At 34.4% G+C, this 13,188-nt stretch overlaps 1 protein-coding gene across 2 annotated transcripts in view; it reads left to right on the forward strand.

Moving 5' to 3' along the window:
- The window catches only part of LOC139982588 (uncharacterized), a 56,751-nt gene that overhangs the window by 10,386 nt on the left and 33,177 nt on the right, over positions 1-13,188 (forward strand). The window contains exons 13-26 of one of the 2 annotated variants that reach the window (XM_071995504.1): positions 899-970; positions 1,437-1,508; positions 1,925-1,996; positions 2,905-2,976; positions 3,670-3,741; positions 3,911-3,982; positions 5,897-5,968; positions 6,080-6,151; positions 6,850-6,921; positions 7,066-7,137; positions 7,754-7,825; positions 8,559-8,627; positions 8,989-9,060; positions 10,603-10,755. In XM_071995504.1, the coding sequence (XP_071851605.1) occupies positions 899-970; positions 1,437-1,508; positions 1,925-1,996; positions 2,905-2,976; positions 3,670-3,741; positions 3,911-3,982; positions 5,897-5,968; positions 6,080-6,151; positions 6,850-6,921; positions 7,066-7,137; positions 7,754-7,825; positions 8,559-8,627; positions 8,989-9,060; positions 10,603-10,755 (1,086 nt within the window). The remainder of the gene's footprint in view (positions 1-898; positions 971-1,436; positions 1,509-1,924; positions 1,997-2,904; positions 2,977-3,669; positions 3,742-3,910; positions 3,983-5,896; positions 5,969-6,079; positions 6,152-6,849; positions 6,922-7,065; positions 7,138-7,753; positions 7,826-8,558; positions 8,628-8,988; positions 9,061-10,602; positions 10,756-13,188) is intronic. The other variant, XM_071995505.1, reaches the window with a different exon arrangement.

Consider the following 13,188-nt stretch of genomic DNA (forward strand, 5'->3'; position numbering starts at 1 on the left):
AGAAGTAAATTTTCATCCGAGTACCTTTCCAGTAAATCTCGAAACTTTTCATTTATTAAATATGAAAGATCCTTTTGATTTTAGCTGTTACCGAGACAATGATCATATCATATTTCGACGCGAAAACGTATGCTGGGATTATTTTGTAAATGTGGAGTTTACTAAACGTATCAAATATGTTCTGATACTAAGATGACAAGATGTCAGTTAAAAGCAACTTCCCTGACATATACGGGGAGTTTTAGACTAATAGTTGTACTCCAAGCATACTACTGATTGTTCCGTACGTTTAACATCAAACACCAATAAAACATTATTCATTTTCCGCTTCCTACAGATAAGTACGTGGTAATACACTATCTGACTAGCCTACATACCTGATACCGCTGGGGTACAGACGTATGACGTATATGCACAAAGTAATATAATTACGTATAAGTGCAGTACTTGCATAGAGTAATAGAATGATGTATGCGTGCAGTACCTAGAGTAATCTAATGACGTATGAGTGCAGTACTTGCATAGAGTAATATATTGACGTAGGAGTGTAGTACTTTCATAAAGTAATTGAATGGAGTACCAACAAGGATCGAAACATAACTTAGATTCCGTCGTAATATCCATTGAATATAACTAGCTCTATTGGTAAATGTTCGTTAAATACTCGCCATGAACGAGTACTAACTGGCCTACTTTAAATCGAGTACAAGTACAAGTTCTGTGACAGAGTAGTCTTCCGCATGTGCAAGCACCGAGTACTTTCAAAAAGCACTCGAGTACTACGACACTGTTTTCCTATTTCAACTTGCAAAGAAACCTATGATAACTAGTGACACGAAGGTGTAGATGTTGTTATATTATGTATTCTATACAATTGTATTTTCCGCTTCTTTTACAGACTACTTTCAGCCAACAAAATTCGCAACCTTCCAAACAACCTGTTCCAAGGGTTACAAAAGCTTGAAACAATGTAAACAAAACTGACTTTTTAATCAATTTAAGTTGTTAGTCCAGTGAGTTATTTGAATGCTTCAGATGTAATATTATGCGTTATGCAACAAATATGAAAAACAAAATTTTCCATTTTGATCGTCAATCATCTCCACCCCCCCCCACCCATCAGATAAAATAAGGAGGAATGGAGATAATAATCATCCATTCATTTCTCACTTAGAAAAAAACAAATTTCAGAATTGTGTTTTTGACATCATGTTTCCCATAATATATTTTTCGACAGAATATCGAACCTACGTGCGATTTAAAAATTACGAAATTTTGTAGTTTACACCTAATTATCATCTTTCGAGTTTATATTCCGACCTTTTCTTTACTACACCAATCGATGTGTTTCCGACTTTAATCGGTTGGCATGGAATTAAATCTTTTACATCGAACATTGTTATCAATCTTTTCATTTTTTCTTATTTCTATTTTAGAGATTTGTCCAAAAATGATTTGACAGATTTACCCTGCAATATGTTCACCGGCTTGACAAACCTTGGCAACTTGTAAGTGAATTAAGTTTCAATGATTAAACCACGACATAGTTACGACACTAATTTCTATCATTAAAGAACATTAAATCAATGACAACAAACAAACATATATGTTCTGTTTTTCACATTGTATGCGACTTAAGTTTCGCGTGGTGTTACACAGAAACTGAGTGTTATTACGAAATGATAATTTCCCGCTACTGAACAACCGTTTACTTTGACTTGGTATTATTATGACTTTTATGTTTTATTTACACTGTAAAGTCATTTAAAGGGCAACACATTTCGTGGAAAATCACAACAATTGCCAAAATGAAAAACAAAATACTGAGAGATGCTTTTGATTTGACACTTTGAACATTTGATTTATAAAATAAAATGTCACAAATTTGCAGCAATTGTCCTTACTAGCTCTTATGATCTTACAGATTTGTTTTGGAGAATAATATCAAAGATATTTGTCCAAGTATTTTCCACGATTCGGTGAAACTCACGGAAATGTAAGTAAACGTAGCAATTACATGTTCAATAATTCCTGTAAAGTGAGGGGTTTATTTCGATTGTTGGAAATGCTTTAGACTGCATTAGGTATGCTAAACATATATTTTAAGTTTGATGTTTGTGCATTGCAAAATTCATAAATGTAACATCAATCAATATTTAAAAAGTATTGAATGAAGTTACTTCAGTGACACAGTGCAACAAGTAATCAACCTCAAAAGTACACGTAAAGTAGCATGTGACAGAAATATTATAAGTTCAGTAACTTGTAACAGATATCATGTGGCAGAGATATTTGAAGTTCAGTAACTTCAAACAGATATTATGTGGCAGAGATATTTGAAGTTCAGTCACTTCAAACAGATAGTATGTGGCAGAGATATTAGAAGTTCAGTCACTTCAAACAGATATTATGTGGCTGGGATATTAGAAGTTCAAGGAGAAACTATAGTGAATGTTATCATCTGAATCACGTGTCACAGACGCATTACATCATTAGTCTCCAGTTTACCTGGCTAACAGGGGCACAAACAATAAACAATGACTAATTAGAGGTATGAATCCCTTAGCCTATTGCACATACCTGGATGCATTTATTTGGCTGGGAGGGCCACTTGGTGAAAGCAAATTGGTAAACGCAGGATAGGTGGCGGATACTGATGTCGTTAAACTGCCACCAAAATTATGAAAACAAACTATAGCATAAAAGCAATGCCAATATACTTCATATATAGCGGCAGTGTTTTTTGTCTGCAATTTACTGTAAAGGGTTCCTTTGATTTTGGCATATGAAGTTGTTTCGTTCTAATGCGGTGTATGTTTTTGCTGGAAAGTAGGATAAATGCTCTATTTTGCAACACTTTGGATGTCCCATTACGTTCCTTTGGTATTTCATTATCTACATCAGAAATATGGCTTCAAACGAGATAAGACGCATACCACGAACTGCATTTTGGACAACGCAACAGCTAAAAGGACTGTAAGTTACTCCAAATCCCTTTCTTAATTTTCTACTCACTGAGCCTTTGGAACGTGGCAAATTGTAAACCAGAATAATGAGGCTTTACCCTGGTCACCACAAATGATGGCATATTGTACTAGTACCAGTATTTGTTCTGTTTTTGCAGGTTATGTTGGTAATTTGATGAAGAAACTTTTCGTGTCGTATGGAGAGCAATTACTAGTGCTGTTGCTTAACGACAACACTGTGTACAGTTGACAAGAATGTAAAAAAGAAATCAAAGAAAATATAGAAATCTGCATCTATTGAAAACCACGAAACTACACATTTAAAAAAAGCACAACCTAGCCACCCCATACAGCACCACCCTCATGTAACATTTAAAACATATCTCTTAATCAGTTAGATATGTATAAAGGCTCAACGAACAGAATAAAGACTACTACGGGGTTTATATTTCAATCGAAATGTTTGGTGAACGTTGTCCAAAGAATAATTTACATCTTGGACATTGACAACTTAGAATACTGGAAACTATTTATCTTGCCAATGTCGTGAAATTATACAACGTATTTACTTGTATAGCAACATTTTACGCAACTCCCGTTCCGTTGATTGATCTGATTCGCTTTCCAGATAAAAAAAAAAAAATATCTGACAGAACAAATCACTTTGATTTTCTTTTTTCCCTTTTGTTTTCTTACTTTGTAGATCTTTATTCAAAAACAATATCGAAGCAATTCCAAAAGGATTACTAGCTTACTTGCCTGATTTACAACGAGTGTAAGTTTCATTTTGATCATCACCTATTAGGACAACAGACAATTGGAAATCATCGTCTGTCTCTGTTTTTACAACTTTTTTTCTGCAAACACAAGTTAGATATCGTGTGACATCGCTGCATTCTTAACTCTTTCTGTCGTCTTTTTTTTTTTTTTTCATTTCTCAACAGAGATCTTTCACATAACGAATATGATGAAATACCCGCAGATATTTTCTATAACACTACGAAACTTACGTCAGTGTAGGTGATCACCTATATCAAATACATTTTCATAAGTATCGTTAAAAGACAATCAGATTCATTAAAGGAATTGTCTGGTGGAAGATTTTGATACATTGTCCTTGTAGTTATTATTTTTCTCTTTCTAACCATGTAAAAATTGTCCCCATTTGACGTTTTCTTCTTGTAGAAATCTGGTTTTCAAATTCACCAGTTTCTCACCAAAAGTACCTTTTGTTCGAACTCTTCAATATGGTGATTGACGTAGTGCTTGCAGATAGACAAAATAGGCGACTTGAAGATAGCACTCACATTCCGCAACAAATACACACTCACGTGTATGCACATTGGATTGCCTAATATATATATAACGTACATACTTGCGAACGTATATCCTACGATGCCCAGTTGGTGTACATGTATAGCGTTGCACATAGTACACTCACACTCAAACCACAGTCCATAAACTGTTCTTCGAAATCGCTGAAATAATATTCACGGATCAAATTAACAGTAAAAGGAAAATTGAAAAGTATTTGTCACACCGAAAGATGAAACTTGGCGGAATCGTTTTCAGAGCAGAATGTAGCACGGAGAAGCTAACTAAGGCTTCGCAGAACTGTCCGATTGTAAACGTTAGAGTAGCCTATACGCGCTAACATTGTTCGCGCTGGAGCTGGATAGCGCGATGTATAAACAACGAAGAGTCTGCTGTTAAAATTTATCTTGTGTTACAGAAAGAACACGAAACCACTGATCTACTACGTAAATGGCGGCTTAAGGAGTTTTCTTTTTAATCATATCTAATTTATAAAAAAAATCACCGGCAATTATGGAAGAAATTTATCGGAATCGTTGTCAGAGCAGAATGTAACAGTGAGAAGCTTAGGCTTCGCAGAACTGTCCGATTGTCAACGTTTGAGTATAGCCTACATGCGAACATTCTTCGCATTGGAGCTGGATAGCGCGATGTAAAGTCTAAACAACGAAGAGTCTGCTGTTAATATTTACCTTGTGTTACACAAAGACCACGGAACCACCGATCTAGTACATGGCGGCTTAAGGAGTTTTTGAAAACATATCTAATTTCTCAGAAATTTCACCGGAAATTAAGGAAGAAATTTATCTGTATACAAACGCTGTTTTTGTTGTGATTACCGTATAGGTACTGTGCGGAGGGTGGGTTATGACGCAATCTGCTATGGCAGAGCTGACGTCACGTATTGTACTGTTCAAATCATATTTGAAATGTCTATCCTTAACGATTAAAAAATCGTTTTCTGTCAAACGCAGTATAAGCGTTCTCATACTTTGACAACATGTTTGGAATTTTTTTTACTATTTTTTAAGGTAACTTCTTTGAGCCACCAGACAATCCTTTTAATCATGATATCACTAGTTTTGTCATTGATATCAAATCAGCTAAAACGAATATAACGATACATTATTATGAATAGTTATGAGCATGCTAATTATTATTTCCAATCGAATACTATCAGCCTACTGTACATATCATATTCAAACAGATTGACAATCACTTTGGGCTGGTTAGCCAATTAGTTAGAGCGCATGACTTGTATCAAGAGTTTACTAGGTTCGAAGTTAGTTCTGGCCAAAATGAATTGCTCTTTGAAATTCAAACAAACTCACTTTAATTTTGTTTCATAATAGAGGCATATACTGTTTTTTTTTTTTTTTTTTGCCTGACATATATTCTTTTCCTCGTGGTATACAACTATGGTCGCCAATATGTTATGTGAAGAAAAGGTTTAACAAATAAGTTGGACATTTGATGACAATGATTGCAAAGGTTATCGAGAACCAATTCTTAAATTTTCTTTTAATAAAACGCAAAAAAAAAAGATCATAGTGAACTCCCAGCATGTTGATGACAAGTTGATCCTCATAGAATCATCTTTATTTTCGTTAATGTAGAAGCTTGATGGGAACCAATCTAAAGGACTTGCCTGCTAACTTATTTGCAACAACATTCGATATCATTTCTTTGTGAGTACCCATTTTGCTTTGCATGTATAATAGTAACGATTACAAGTCACGCTTATATAAACTAATGAATGTTAATTATGATGTATTCTGTCATTTATTCCTCAATTATAGAAAACTATCAAAAAATCAATTGAAAGCCATTGGTGAAGAAATATTTTTCTCTACTCCTAAACTGAAAAGCATGTAAGTTAGAATTTTGTTACAATCTCACTTTCTCTCTACTAGGGGTAATTTTTCAATGTGCATTTCACACTGCTCTAATTGTTATCCTGAAACATAACAGCAACAACTAGTTATTGTACTATCCTTTGGTGGTACACTTTCACAAACAAACTTGGCACTGTCTTACCGAAACGTATTGTTACGTCTATATGTATGTATATTCCTTCAACCATGCTAACATACTCGAAGCTGATGAAACATTTGGTAGCAGTGTTAACGTTTGAAAGTAGGGTTAACATTTGATAGTAGTGTTAACATTTGATAATAGTGTTCACATTTGAAAGTAGCGTTAACATTTGAAAGAGTGTTAGTATTTGCAAGTAGTGTTAGCTAGCTTATACAGCATGGGTGTATCTAGGATTGCAAACAAAAGTATATGTGTGACCATTAGGTTGTCAAAGCCGACTCCCAAACAAAGGGGCACATACCAATTTAGATTCTGACGTGAAATGGTCCAATTTGTGGCATATCAATGTTGTACATTAGGTCTATAATTAGGAATTGTATACACCCAAGGCCGTGTCCTAAGTATTTTGTAATTGTTTATACTGGGTTGAAAGGTACGGTGTGTATATCACACAAAGACGCGTTCCGCACCTTGAACAATGGTATTACGTTACATTGATTTAACTAGAAACTTATATCATTCTAATCGACAGAGATTTATCTCACAACAAGATCGAAAAACTGCCGGCGAGAATATTCTCACATAATACGGAACTGGTTAATGTGTAAGTAATCGGTAATGATAATTCAACTTTCAGAATAGTTTTTTCTTATATTATTATAATCACGTTATAGTGTAATCGTGAATTTGCTGGTATGAAAATGTATAAATGAACATATTTATTTTCTTGCATTCTCTCCCAAAATAGTCATTTGTCTTCTAATCGACTCAAAAGTTTGCCTGGTAATTTATTTGAGTATAATCCCAGTCTTCTCAACCTGTAAGTTGAATTTCTACATGTAATGTCAATATTTCGAAAAAGTTTAATTATTTGTTTCATTAAATTTGAATCATAACAAAGTCTTTTATGTCTCTTTTGTTTACCTTATTTACCTTGTTGTTTTTATTTCTTAACCTTGTTTAAACAAATAATAGCCTAACATGAACCTTAATTACTTACTACGCATTAAAACTCTGCCGTTTCTTAATGTTGGGGTGTTTTTGTTGTTCAAGTTGAATAATACGTACACAGAAAGTTCATCAATTGTGTATGGTAGCTGGAAATTTTCTTACGAAGAATACTTATTTTATAGACAGAGGCAATATGATGTAGTTCATTTGTAGTTCAATATTATACATTAAAAATTGGGTTTAACAAACTTGGATTGATATTTATAACTATAAGATGATTACATTTGGACTATGTTGTTCACAAATTTGGGTTGTATTACATCATATTATTGTGATGATAACGACTTGAAACGCACGTTTCTTTTTCCGTCGATAAATATAATTTTGGAGCTTTAGATTTTAACCAACATTTTGCTCATTTCTTTGTATCCTTACAGTTTCAATTGAGATTTTATGCCAGTATGTGTTTTTATTTGTCAATACAGACAAGTAGCGAATAATCTACTGAGTGACCTACCAGCTGGATTTTTTAATTGGACACCGAATCTTGGGTATCTGTGAGTATCGTTTTTGTTTCTAATTTTCCTAAATCTTTACGGTTAAGGTTATTTATTATTTACTTTTGAACAACATCAGAGCTTGCCTACTTGAAAGAAGCCGTTTACATTTTCTTCCTAAAGCAAACGTTTAATTCAATTTTAAACGTTTTTATTTGGTTGAAAACGACGTTTCACTTAAATTTGTAGTCGATGAGCCTTTCTTTAACTACATTTTTAATTCGGAGTACATAAAGGGTGACCATGTACAAGTGGATGTAGAGTGAAATATGCATAACTTCTTCAGGTCATGTAAAAGGGTTGCCTTCCTATTAATTAACTTCTTATCAATCTTCGCTTCATAGTGAAACATTTGGGAAGCAAAAAAACACAAACATTTTTGTCGCTGACTTCTTTATTTTTAACTGTGTTTGTTTGTTTTGTATATTTCTTTCTGTCTTATGATGGTTTACATGTTTATTTTAAAAACAATCAGCCAAGCAGTTTGTAACCGATATTTGTAAGACGCATATCATTTATTGATTCTTTTCATCCTTGTCTTGAAAGTTTCCAGTACACATCTTCCTATTATGGGACCAAATGCTTTCTAACGTGTGTCCCACGACGTGTAGGTATTCAAGTTGCCATTAACTTTGGGTAATAGTTAAACTATTTGTCAACTTGCAGTTGCGTTCCACGTATTTCAGGATGTTTCTGCTGACATATTTCTCTCTTTTTACAAATTGTTGATCAGAGTTCTCTCTAACAACCATTTAAACACCGTTCATCGAAGATATTTGAATGGCTTGAAACTTTTTTACCTGTGAGTACCGCATTGTATGTTACTCTTTCCTAAAATTCTCACTTTCTTCAAGTACCCTATTAATGTATTCGCCGTCCACTATGGTTTAGCTTTCACTATTTGAAAAGCCAGTTTCGTAAGAAAAAGAATTTTCCCCAGTATAATTGCCAGTTTTTAAAGGTGCTAATTATAACAAAAAACATACTTTATAAAAAAAATCTTTGGCCAACAACTTAAACATCAACAGTAAAATTAGCATGAAATTACCTACAATATAAACGTGTGTACGTCATTATCGATTTAATAAGCTCTTTTTTTTCCAATAGTTGATATTTTCTTCCTTAAATTGTGACATAAATCGTTTTTTATATTTTTCACTTAGATCTCTCTCTGGGAATGCCATTTCACAATTACCGGTAGACTTTTTCAGCAATGTTTCCATCAGTTTTTGTATGTAAGTTCGTTTCATTTCAAATCTCTTCCTCCAACTCTCTCTCTCTATCTTTCGCTCTCTTTCATTTTAGAAAGCTTCGTAATGACGTCATAAACGCCCGCAGTTAAAAAATAAAGAGAGGGCAAGCAACCTTCTGCCTTCGAGAACGGTTAACTATAGTCCAATATAATGATCCAAAATAACGGATGTACAATAAAAAAAATGTAACCGGTTAATAATGCTCGTACAATAACGTATGTGATATGAATTGATTTCATTAGTACTCATTTAAGAACTAACCGTTAGGGATAATTTTGGTCAGGATAAAGGGCAGTATTTTGTTATTTCCTAGTTGACGAAAGTCACCCATTCTGCCCCAGTCTCCCAACCGTCTTCGATCCACACTTGCGGATAGCTGACATGATCGTTAACTAATGTAATCCGCGACGGTAAAGGATGGTGTTATAAGTTACGGTATTTTGAAATTCAGCAATGCATAGGTTCAAGCTAAACTTGACATGCCATAGAAATGCTATGAACATCTAAAATAAATCTTACGTTCTAGTCTTATGGAAAAAAAGGCTAATTGCGTATTTAATACTTAATATAATTGTGTCGCTTCCAGGTGGCTTATCAGAACTACGATCTATCGCTTGTAATTTATGATTGTATTGCTGTATTGATAAAGCATGGCCAACTGACTAATAAATAACATTTTTAATAATAAATTACATTTACATACAAACTGAGCGCATAACAAAGGAACATAAAAACAAAGTAAGCTAACACTCAGAAGGAAAAAATAAACGATTAAGCTGTCATTTCAAAATTTCAAGAGTGGGGGAATCACGCACCCAATACAAAAGTTTCTAAGCGATTAACAATAGAAAATATGTAAAAAAATCAAACAAATGCTAGGAAGAAGAAACAAACTTGCACCTCCCAACCCTATCAGACCAGCCTAATCCCTGTGATCCAAGAGTGATGTTATTGTGACAACAACTGACTTCTTACCTGAGACGAGGTTTATATTGCCTGTCGTATGTGAACGATTACGAATGTCATAACAGCATCCTTAGTTATCAATTCTTATCAAACTGATTAATTAGTTAAAGAGATCCTGAGACAATGAGACCAACGTCGAAACATTGAGTCATAAATACCTCTGCTTCTCCACATTGTTACTAACTTTCCAGAGCGTATACTGTCTTAGACTGAGTTCCATGGAAACTGACATACCAACGGAATATATATTGATATCACACACCCTTCACATAACCCTTCCCCCAGCACACACACGCAGCACCACGCACACACAGCCTTACGTGGAGACATTGGGATCGTTTTCAACTTAGGGCTAGCTAGCTCACTGACAGACAATTAACCTTGTTTTTAATTAATTCTGAGGGTCTTTCGAAGCCAAGTTTGGAGTCATAACTTTCTTATTTCGTTTGAGGTTCAAGCACCAAATATCACACTACGTTTGTAGTGAATTGTGTCCAAAATTCTTGAAAGAAAACTAACCTATTGCAAGATTTTTCTCCCCTGTTATTCTGCCTTCAGAGACCTAGCGAACAACAGTCTAACGGAAATACCATTGGGGTTATTTAATTCGTCGCTAAGTAAACTCGGCGCAAACAGTTTGCTATTACAACGTAACAAACTGACTCGTGTGCAAAACGGAACATTTGATGGGTTAACCTCCTTGAGTACCATGTATGTAAATGTGTCATAATTATATAAAATATACATTTTTTTTTATCTTTGCCTAAGTATACCAATCGCCGTTGAGCTGGTGTCTAGTATCCTTGTTATTGTTATTATTATTATTATTGATATTATTATTGTTGTTGTTACTATTATTATATAATATATACATATATATATATATATATATATATATATATATACAATTATATATATATATATATATGTATATACATATATGTATATATTATAAATAAATATGTATATATATATATCATGACTATTATTGGCAATACAACAGCAAGTTGATCAAACAAATCATGACATCATAAAATGTTTGATGCGCATGCGTCAGACCGTCGTGAGGGTTTCATTAGTATCTTCTGACAACGTCAGACAATGTTTGGGTTTATATATATATACATTGGTATTTTTGTTTACTTCAACGCATGATAGCTGGGACTTAGGTTTACCTGACACCAGGTAAACCTAAGTCTAGGGTCTTCTTGTTCAATCAATTTCACTTCCTTTGAGGAATGATTATTTCGAGTTAAGAGAAAACCTCATAAACTTTTCAATTCCGAAGTTACAAAAAAAAAATCGTTTATTTAACGGGTAAAATTTCCCCTTAAAGGGAAGGTAATTCCGAAGGGTATATAACAGAATCACGAACATGGTATATATGTTGATCCCAACTTTACACCTCGATTTTGACCAAATGCGGCTATATATAGTTCCGAAACTTAAAGGTTCCTCTAATTACACTGAAATCTTCGTAATTGTACTTTTTCTTCCATTAATTTGGGATATTTAAGAAAATAAGAGTTTTTATTTTAACCGGCAAATTTACACGTAAGGAAACAACGCCCCCACACATAAGCAGTTCTTTCTGTGTTTGGTGGCAGGGCAGTCGATCGGATCGTATCGTTGCTATCCCAATAGCCTACATTCAGCGTTACTTTATGTGGGCCTAGCCATGTAGTCTACAAAGGAAAGTGCCGCAGGTTACCGTAAACGTTGACCATTTGAAGTTGGCTTTTGGAACTTTGGTGGAGTATATGCATTGTAAGTAAATTCCTTAAAAGTGTTCCGGATATATTAATAACATTTAGAGTAAATACCTTCATGCTGAACACAAATAAATTAAGACCATGGTTAGAGTTAGAGTAGACTAGCCTAGCCTAGGCCTAACGTTAGCCCTAACTTGGACCTATCAGTATTACTGGCTATGCTATGGTAAATCACAGCTGCCTGCTACTGCCTTTGCTGATACTCGGAAAATAAATGTGATACATAAATTAAAGCATATACTTGTAACAGACTGGTCAACCTACACATTTTGCAGCCTGGTGATCTTCCAGATCTTTTTAAGTAAAGGCTTATTAATTGACGCACCTCCAAATATTACTAGGCCTACTAGTACTACTATTAATATATACTAGCTACTACTGTAGCTAGTACTAGCAACTATACAGCAGGCAACCATAACTTTTTGCAGCCAAGCAGAGTTAAATATTTCATGAGTTTGAATCCATTTCAGGTATATGCTGATCAAATTGTTTTTGTGCATGTTTTGGGGCATTTGGAAATCTTACTCCCTAAAAATAAATAACCAAAATTACCTCAATATAATACCACCAATCTCTGGGACCTGACCTTTCTGAAGTTAGATGCTCAGAGCATAGCAAACAGCATCCAAAGATAATGGATGTTTACTTAGGCCTTCACTACAGTAAGCTCATCAACAGATGTGTCAATTTAGGGGTATGAAAGAACTTGCATTCGTGCGATGCAATTTTGAACCATTTCACGAAATATAAATCTTTGGGTATGTCTCAATCTCTCTGACATAAAATAAGGCAGTCAGAAAGTCACAACTCCACAGATTCCATAAACGAGTAACAAAAGTAAAAAATGTGAAAACGTTTGCCGTCTCAGTACAATATTCATCCCCACAATATTCTCTATATGTGTTAGTGTGCATCACTTAGCCCTGTGCGTACAGTAGTAGTGGTGTGTCATTGGTTCTGATTCAGAGAACTAAGTCACACAGGGCCTCAGTGTAGCAGTGTACAACAATTTTTTTGTACTGTAACATGAGTATTTTCCCCCTGCACCTATGGGATGAATCATGGCTGAAGGTAAACAATTGAGTATTCATTTTAGAATAACAACGCAGTCACAGCTAAGTAATTTAGGCATTTTGATATTAACGTTATGATGTGGGTAGTGTTAATAGTGCTGAAGTAATAGCTTGATCAAAAGTATTCCTCAAAGTCCCACAATGCCTTCACAGGGTGACCTACTGTACAGTCACTTGAGCACTTAGGAGTTTTTGCAAAAAGAGCAAATTCCTTGTCCAAAATTGCTAGGTTTGGTCCAGTTTTACGGAGTCCCATCACAAAAAAACACAGTCTGTGATATATCAATGGAAAAGTGTAA

Source organism: Apostichopus japonicus, chromosome 16, assembly GCF_037975245.1.
Source record: "Apostichopus japonicus isolate 1M-3 chromosome 16, ASM3797524v1, whole genome shotgun sequence".
Lineage (NCBI taxonomy): Eukaryota > Metazoa > Echinodermata > Holothuroidea > Aspidochirotida > Stichopodidae > Apostichopus > Apostichopus japonicus.